This window comes from Lactuca sativa, chromosome 8 (genome assembly GCF_002870075.4).
Source record: "Lactuca sativa cultivar Salinas chromosome 8, Lsat_Salinas_v11, whole genome shotgun sequence".
Classification (NCBI taxonomy): domain Eukaryota; kingdom Viridiplantae; phylum Streptophyta; class Magnoliopsida; order Asterales; family Asteraceae; genus Lactuca; species Lactuca sativa.
The window spans coordinates 90244430-90252731 of NC_056630.2; the positions used below are offsets into that span (position 1 = coordinate 90244430).

General features: G+C 30.3%; 1 protein-coding gene across 1 annotated transcript; it reads right to left on the minus strand.

Annotated features, from left to right (window-relative positions):
* Positions 1-34: 34 nt before the first annotated feature.
* LOC111887389 (polygalacturonase ADPG2) lies at positions 35-6878 on the minus strand. Its single transcript, XM_023883557.3, has 7 exons — positions 6615-6878; positions 1573-1743; positions 1452-1478; positions 1165-1372; positions 1001-1082; positions 380-605; positions 35-299 (listed from the first exon to the last, which is right to left on the minus strand). The coding sequence occupies exons 1-7, from the start codon at positions 6876-6878 to the stop codon at positions 72-74; spliced, it is 1206 nt and encodes a 401-aa protein (XP_023739325.1). The 3' UTR covers positions 35-71.
* Between the last annotated feature and the right edge of the window lie 1424 nt (positions 6879-8302).

Consider the following 8302-nt stretch of genomic DNA (forward strand, 5'->3'; position numbering starts at 1 on the left):
AGCATCCTGGATTTATAAAGATACATGCCATAATATTTGTGATGAACTCATGAACCCTTAGTGGATGAGATCTAGTTCCTTAAACATGGTCCCGGATTCACTTCAACTTCCGTTCCTTTAGCATTTGTGCAATTAGCAGTCACCGGGTAACCTTGTTGAACCGACACCAAGTTTATATTGTCCATTGTAATCCTTGAGCAAGGTACGGATTTACTACAGTTTAAATTGATAGCAATCTTGGTAGACGATGTGCCATAAAGATGCTTGTAAATCACATCGCTTATTTTGACGCCGGTTTCCTTGATCAAACACAAAAATTAGAATTTTATGATCATGAATATATGTTTATGCTAAAACCACCCTAATTAATGGTTGTTACCTCTTCTTTGCATCTACCACGAACGTCACAATAGTTTTGGTCTATGATGATTGGGTTTTTTACGGCATCAAATTCAAGATTCTCGAATGTAATATTTCGAACGTTGCCTTGACCTCCTTGCCAAGTCTTGATTCGAGCTCCATTTGAGGTTCCTTTCAATGTGGAATCTCGTATGTGTATGTGCTCAACATGAACAACTTCTCTATTCTTTCCTAAGCTCCCAATACTGTAAATAAATGATAGAAAAAAGGAGTTGTGGAGTCACAAGCCAACTTGCAGAGTTTGTTACACAGGACAAGGCAGAGCATATATAATAGTGTTGTACTACGTCAGAGGTGCATTGGATTAGCACTAAGATAAAAAAAAAAATTAAAAATTTTGGTTCCGTACAAGAAGTATATAATATAACTCGCTTTCTCATGTGTGGAGAAGATGTACATGCTCTTTTTATCATTATATTAGCTCTAGAAATTAAGTTTGTCTAGTCGCCGTCGAATCCATCTTTTATTCTATCTCATGTAACTAAGACATTCTATATGTTACTAGGGTATGATAACTATTTCATGAATATTTTTCGTATCTTTTTTTATAAGAGGGTGTAAGGGGTAAGGGGTTGCTTACCTTATACCATGTCCTGGTCCACAATGTATATCGGCTATATCTATGTTTGATATGTAGTCCCCTATTGAAATGCAGTCATCACCTGATAGTGACATGGATAAAGTTGTCAATTCACTTGTATCTACACATAGTTTTCTATAAATTTTATGACATTTAAAACAAACCTGTCCCAATTATTGAGTTGGTGATTTTGACAAAATGAGAAGAGTGGATGTGAATGCCATCAGTATTGGGGCTATGTTCAGGAGATTGGATCGTCACATTATCAACATTAAACCCGTTGGAATACTGTATGAGTACGTGAGTTTGTGGGCTATTAACTAAATGAATGTCTCTTAATGTGCTCTCCTTGCATGATATAAACTTGAAGATCTACACCAATTTTAGCTAACAAATTTGATTAATTGTAATGTACAAACATTGGATGAAACATGGTTGGGGTCAAACTTACCGTTGGTGCTAGTTTGGTGCACCCCTCCTAAAAACATGAAAAATTTATGTCATGTAGGTTATGAAAACTGTAGACTAATGAAACTTTGATTTGCAATTAATTAGTTAGCAATTTAAGATACCAATTCTGGATGATATCGACATGACTGGTCCCACCAACGCATTCCGTGTCCATCTATAAGGCCAGATCCATACAAATTAAGGCCTGTTACGTTTTTAAAAGCTATCCATTGACTTGAATCACGACCATTCCATGCTTCTGGTTCACCTGGAGCGATAATTTTTCCAAAAATCTGAAAGAAGAAGTGATGTATGTAGATATTACAATGATTGTTACTGGAATTTGTTATGAGATTACCAAATGATTACATGACAATACTATTATTTAGACTAGTCACAAAAATAACCCAAACATAAGGTGGTTGACTGGTTTCCTCACTATTTGGCAATCTTTTTTAAATTTGTTTGTGAGGCGTTGTAACAAATGGGATCTTATAAAATCTAACTTTTTGTATGGATGATCCTTCTTATCCTAACTAGAGATAATTTGAATAAGAGAGGTGCTCATATCCCCTTACTCTTTGCCATATGAGTCTCTTTATCTTAGTCATTTAAAGGGTTATTGTCAATTCGCTTCCTAGATTTTAAAGAAAGTTTTAAGTGGGTCACCCTCGTGGGATTATGAATTTGGATTCGATTCACCGTATTTAAGCTATGTTGGGCAAATCAATTGATAGCTGAAAAGAGCTCATAAAAATAATGTTTGGTAAAACTAGTTGATAAGCTAATTGAAATATATAAACTAACTGGAAAATCATATAAAAGTTTGAGATTTTTTATAATTAATAAAATATATATTTGATAGAAAATTTTAAAACTTAATAAGCTGGTTAAAACTCTAGTCTTAATAGCTTTTCAAAAAGTTGATTTATAAGATATTTTTTAGTTTGTCGAACATGATAAAAATATATTTTAAAAAATAAGTTAGCTGTGGCGTGTCAAACATAACCTAAAAATGTTACGAATCCATGATTATTTTGTCTTATTATCAAATATGGGATTCATAGCAGAAGAAAGTTAGATTGTCTTTGTTTTCGCATTCATGATCTTATCTCATTCTTTTTTCGATTTATTGTCTTTGCGCCTAGCCTCTTCCCGGTCTTTCTAATGAAATTATTGTTCTAGAAAAATCATTGACCGCCTTTTAAATTTTATCACAAAAAATACCTCTAATTTCGTGAATTTAATAATGGTTGTTCTTGTCAAAAGAGTCTCAACAATTAAGGAATATTACCTTCTCTTAACTTTTAGGCATTCCATTTGGTCTTTTTAGGAAGCAAATAAACAATATAGATCATTTTTATAACTTTGTCTATATTTTATGTTTATGAGTTTATGTATTTTACGATACATACATAAAAAAAACAAGTGATTTTTTTTTAAATTAACAAATGAAAATTCTAAATTTAAGTCATATATTCTAAAATGTTGACCACCTTGAACCGTTACATACATAAAAATAATCATATAAAAATTTAGTTTTTTTTAAGTTAACTACCAAAAGTTATTATATGTGACATGAGTCATGCTTAGTAAACATACGTAAAATTAAGCACACGAACGTAATATATATAGCAGTGATATAGCGTTTTTTATATTATTTACAATTTATATATACTAGAGTATTAATCAGTAAATCATACTTTAAATTAAATCATGATTTGCATATCATATTTAGTTAATCATACTTCACATATCATAATTAGTTAATCATACTTCATATACCGGTTACCAATGCCCCGATAAATCATACTTTAACACAATTAACAAGAAAACATATTCAATACTTACTATTTTATCATACTTTAATACAATTATAGTTATCAAATAAAATGATTAAGTAATTTGATAGTTAATCATAATGTAGTACTTCAAGTATTCAATACAATTAGCAACACAACACATACATGGTTTCAATGGAACTCACAATAGTCACAAAATTACAATTTTATTTAATGGAATGACACAAAAGTTTTGGTTTGGGTTAAGAAAAAACAATTTTATTGAATGGAATGGCACAAAAAAATGTTTTTTTTATGTAAAATATCCCAAAATGGAATTTATTCAAATAGCGGTTATAGCGCCGCTATAGCGGTGACCATAATCGTGGTAAATCGCAGTGTTAATAGCGTCACCGTTATTTTAAAATAATGTTTCCTTACCCCCGCAAACCGCTATAACGCCGTTATTTACTGCATAGCATACCACCATTTAATTCAACTATTACATCTACCTTTTTTGTCCATGTAGGGATGACTTTGAAACATTAATTTTTTGAAGGCAAGTGATTTGTACAAAACACTTTTTCTCCGTACACAATAAATTATGTTTTACAAGATTGTATTGTATAATATTTTAAAGCATCAATTGTTATGTATGGAAAAATATTATTATGTACGGCTCAGCTCCATTTTTTAAACCTTTTGAATAAATACACATTTCCCACGTACATTTAATACTCCTAAGCGAGAACCTTTTTGGTGTTCTAGAAAGGATTGGTTTTAAACAATAACAACTGTTTGGTTTTATATAAATAAAATTTATATTTAAGAGACTTTAATGAAGAATTAAATATGACGATCTCATAGTGTGTTTGTTTGTTACCTCATTAACCCAACAAATACTTTAATATTTGAACTTTAGATGTTTAGCCAAACGTGGATCTTAATTTATATGAACATCAGCAAAAAAAACTCTCTCTCTCTCTTTTTCTCTCTCTCTCTCTCTCTCTCTCTCTCTCTCTCTCTATATATATATATATATATATATATATATATATATAGGTAATAATATGGATGAACATCTATTCTACGGATGTGTGTGGACAGTGCTATTCTATAAGAATGACTAACATAATAGGTTGTTTGGTAATATGAATACTTTTAACCTGACACGACTATCGTCATTATCATGTATTCTCACTAATTCTTATTCATTTTTGTTTTCACGCGTTGTTATTCACTAATTTTCATTTTTACAAAATCGGATTATCAATAATACATTCTGACAAAATAGGAATTATAAAAAAAAAGTTTATAATACCCGTATACAAGGTTCTAAATGGCGTGAGGCGTAACGTGGCGGCAAGGTCAAGCCTCAAGCTTAACGAGACATGACGTTTTTCAAGGCGTGATGTAAGGCGACGATTTTGTATTAATTTAAAATTATACTACCACATAAATATAAATTTATATTAAATATAACTACTTTTTAGAAGTGTTAGATCAATAAGTAGTAACAAAAATTTAACAAAAACCGCAATACTTGTATCTCCGATTAGAAAAGACATAACAAAGAGCAAAAAAGCGTGTCTTAAACGAAAAAACACGCGCCATAACATGCCATAACGCGCCATGGCACGCCATATCACGCATTGTCACGCGCCACGCCTAACAGCAACGTTATGAGACTTTTCGTAACGGCGGAGCCACGCCTTACACCATGGCGCGCCTTTTAGAACACTGCCCGTATAGACGATTTAGTTAGTAAGAATGTGTGATAATGACAATAGTTATATAAGGTTGAATGTATTCATATTACTAAACAACATGTTTTCTTAGCCATTCTCACAGAATGACACTAAAATAGCACTGTCTACATATTTTGCACAATAGATATCCATCCATATTTGGACCTACTCCTATATATATATATATATATATATATATATATATATATATATATATATATATATATATATATATATATATATATATATATATATATATATCATTCTTTACTTTTTTTCCTTTTTTTTTTATTTTTTTTATTTTAATCATTAAAACCGGTAAACATTTCCAAAACAATCTTTGCAACCAATTAATACCTAGTCCTATATATATATATATATATATATATATATATATATATATATATATATATATATATATATATATTAAAAAAATCATTCTTTACTTTTTTCCTCTTTTTTTTTTATATTTTAATCATTAAAACCGGGAAACATTTCCTAAATGTGAGACATTAATAAACACAAATTTGGATTTAGGACATAACCATACATTTCATGTAAATAGGAGGACTTTTATGGCAATAACCGTAATATAAGAGCTATAACAGTTATAAAAAAATATGTTAAATACAATTAATAAGACTTTTGTTGATTTGTCGTATTGAGTGCGTTATAGGCCACACATATATCATGGAACTCTATATAAGAATTGTATTTAGATGATATATTTATGGTTATAGTAATGATATTTATTAAAGAAAATAAAAAAAATCCCAAAATGATAAATTATCATTATTGTGTTTTTTAATAAAAATAAATAAATTTTCAGTGAAAGGGATGTTGATGATATCTTTATTTTATGCTTTTTAATAAATAAATTGTATAAGTTTTCTTTAAATAAAATTTACTAGATATACAAAAAAATTCAGAAACGTATTTAAATTTTAACATTATTAACTAAAAAGTTTTATATGATTTTTTGTAATTTAACCTTTAAAACATGCACTAAGCAGGTATAAAGATTGTTTTACAAAGTTTACTGGTTTTAGCAGTTGAAATTGCGACAAAAAAAATTAGATGTGACTTTTTTGTTAGTAGAGCCAAAATATAGAGATTTTTTACATATTTCCGTAATGTATACAAATAAACTTAAATTTATATCCGAGAGCTCGTAAAAACGAATTAAATATGGACATCTCATATAGTTTGTTTTTACCTCATTAACCAATCATATAGTTTTCTTTTTGTTTTTTAGCTCATTGACCCAACATAAATGCTTTAAATATTTGATTTCATATTGAGGTTTCATATGCATAGAAAAACAATTTGTTGTGTAGTTATAAGTTTCCAACTAATTTTCTTTAAGATAAAAAGTCTTTATCGATCACATCTTCATTTTGGAATAAAAAAAATATATGTTAAAAAATCAATGATCCTTCTATTTTTTGTTCATATGCATCTTCTTACTCATTTGATCGAAAAAATATCAAATTTTAGAAAAATGAATAAGAGAAAGAATTAGTGATGTCAAAATGTCATTATTCTATATGAAAAAGAAAATGAGTGGAAACAAAATATAAGAAGATATTTAAGTTTTCATAAATAAAGGAATATAAAGCATAAAAAAAATGTTACCACGAAACGAATGATTTGGGGGTTGCACGGTCCAACAAACATGAGAGGATTCAACAAGAAAGTCCCTTTAGGAACTATCACTCTTGCGTCATGTGTTCCTACATTGCACGCATCTCTCCATGCATTCACAAATGCCTTAGAATCATCAACTTCTCCAAAACCACTAGCTCCATAATTAAAGACGTTGAATTCATCAATAGGCCAAGCAACGATACCACTAACCAAACCAAGAAGCAACATCAATGGAAACATATTTTTCTTCATTATAAAATAAGAGAAAGAGAGAGTTTCGTATGAAAAACTATATCATAGAGGTGAATATGTGCTAGAAAGATGGTGTAAATGCTTAAGCTAACATGTATTAAATATATGAGGAGTTTTAGTACAATGTAACAAGCAACAAGTACAATGGTAATGTAAACTTAACATCTGACCATTCAAGAGTTAAATTGTACCATATGACATGATCTATTTGTTTGATTAATGTCTAAGTCCATAACTATAATTGGTAAGACTTGACCCGACCCGACATGGTCCATTTGGGTTGCATGACATCATGCATTTGGATAGACTATAATGAGAGAAATAACACTTAAGGTTTGTTAATATATTATAAGTTGTAATATATTAATAAGGTTATTTAATTAGTATTGATCAAGAATTAATTAAGTGATCAAAAGGAGACTAATTAAATATATGGGTTGATTGTGTAAATCATTCATTCTTATATACGTTGGCTTGTGATCCAAGATTCCTTATGTTGGACTAAGTCCATGGGGTGACCCATGGATACTCCATGGAGGTTAAAATCCATGGAGCATAAGGAATGGGTAAAGTTATGAGTTACATGGTGTAACCCTAATAGTCACCATATAAAAGAATCCCATGGCTCAAAAAATCGGGCACTAGTGTGTGAATATGAGGGCTAGACGATTTTAAGGAGTGTTCTATTTCTCTCAAGTCATTCCATGTGCACTTGATGTTGTGTGAACCATTTCAGGTGTCACACTTGGGGCACTAGGCACTCAAGCTTCATGAAGACAAGCTACATCAAACAAAGGTATGTATTCTATCCATTTGATTACCCAAGTATCAATTATTGTATGATAGATAGGGCAATACCTTGGAAAGTTCATATTTGCATGTATAGTAGAGAAAAAATAGATCCAAGGTATTTAGGGTTGCATGTACTCTTAAGAGTGTTAGAATGCTCAAAACCCAACAGTGGTATCAGAGCCTAGGCTTGTTTTCAATTATACTTGATGCAAATTGCTGAAAAATGCTAAAAAAATCGATTTTCTGGCTTTCTGGGCACTGGACTCGCCGATTCCACTGATGAACTCGCCGATTTCATGAAGAAAATCATCCTACTCGTCGAGTAGGTTCATGCACTCGATGAGTAGGAGCCCCAGACAGCATATTTTCGAGTTTTTTTGGCTGGAATTGGACTAGGAACATTACCCTAAGATGTTTTTGGACTTATAAACTAGTTTTTGATGTGGTAATGTTCATGCTAATCCAATTTCAAATATAATTGTCAATAGATTCATGTTTTGTATTAGTTTAAGAGGTTTAGACTAATTACCTGAAAAATTTTGATTTGAATTATCTTGTTCTTATGAGTTGCTTAGATTAATAGAAAGTTATTTGAAATTGTTGTTTTCAATCCAAATTAATCTAAGAGTTGA

Excerpts from the sequence above, each read along its gene's own strand:
- LOC111887389 (XM_023883557.3), bottom strand. The coding sequence starts at position 6,878 with ATGAAGAAAAATATGTTTCCATTGATGTTGCTTCTTGGTTTGGTTAGT. Across the intron at positions 1,083-1,164 it reads CAACTCAATAATTGGGACAG|GTGATGACTGCATTTCAATA; the intron begins GTTTGTTTTAAA and ends TGTCACTATCAG. Across the intron at positions 300-379 it reads GTGGTAGATGCAAAGAAGAG|GAAACCGGCGTCAAAATAAG; the intron begins GTAACAACCATT and ends TGTTTGATCAAG.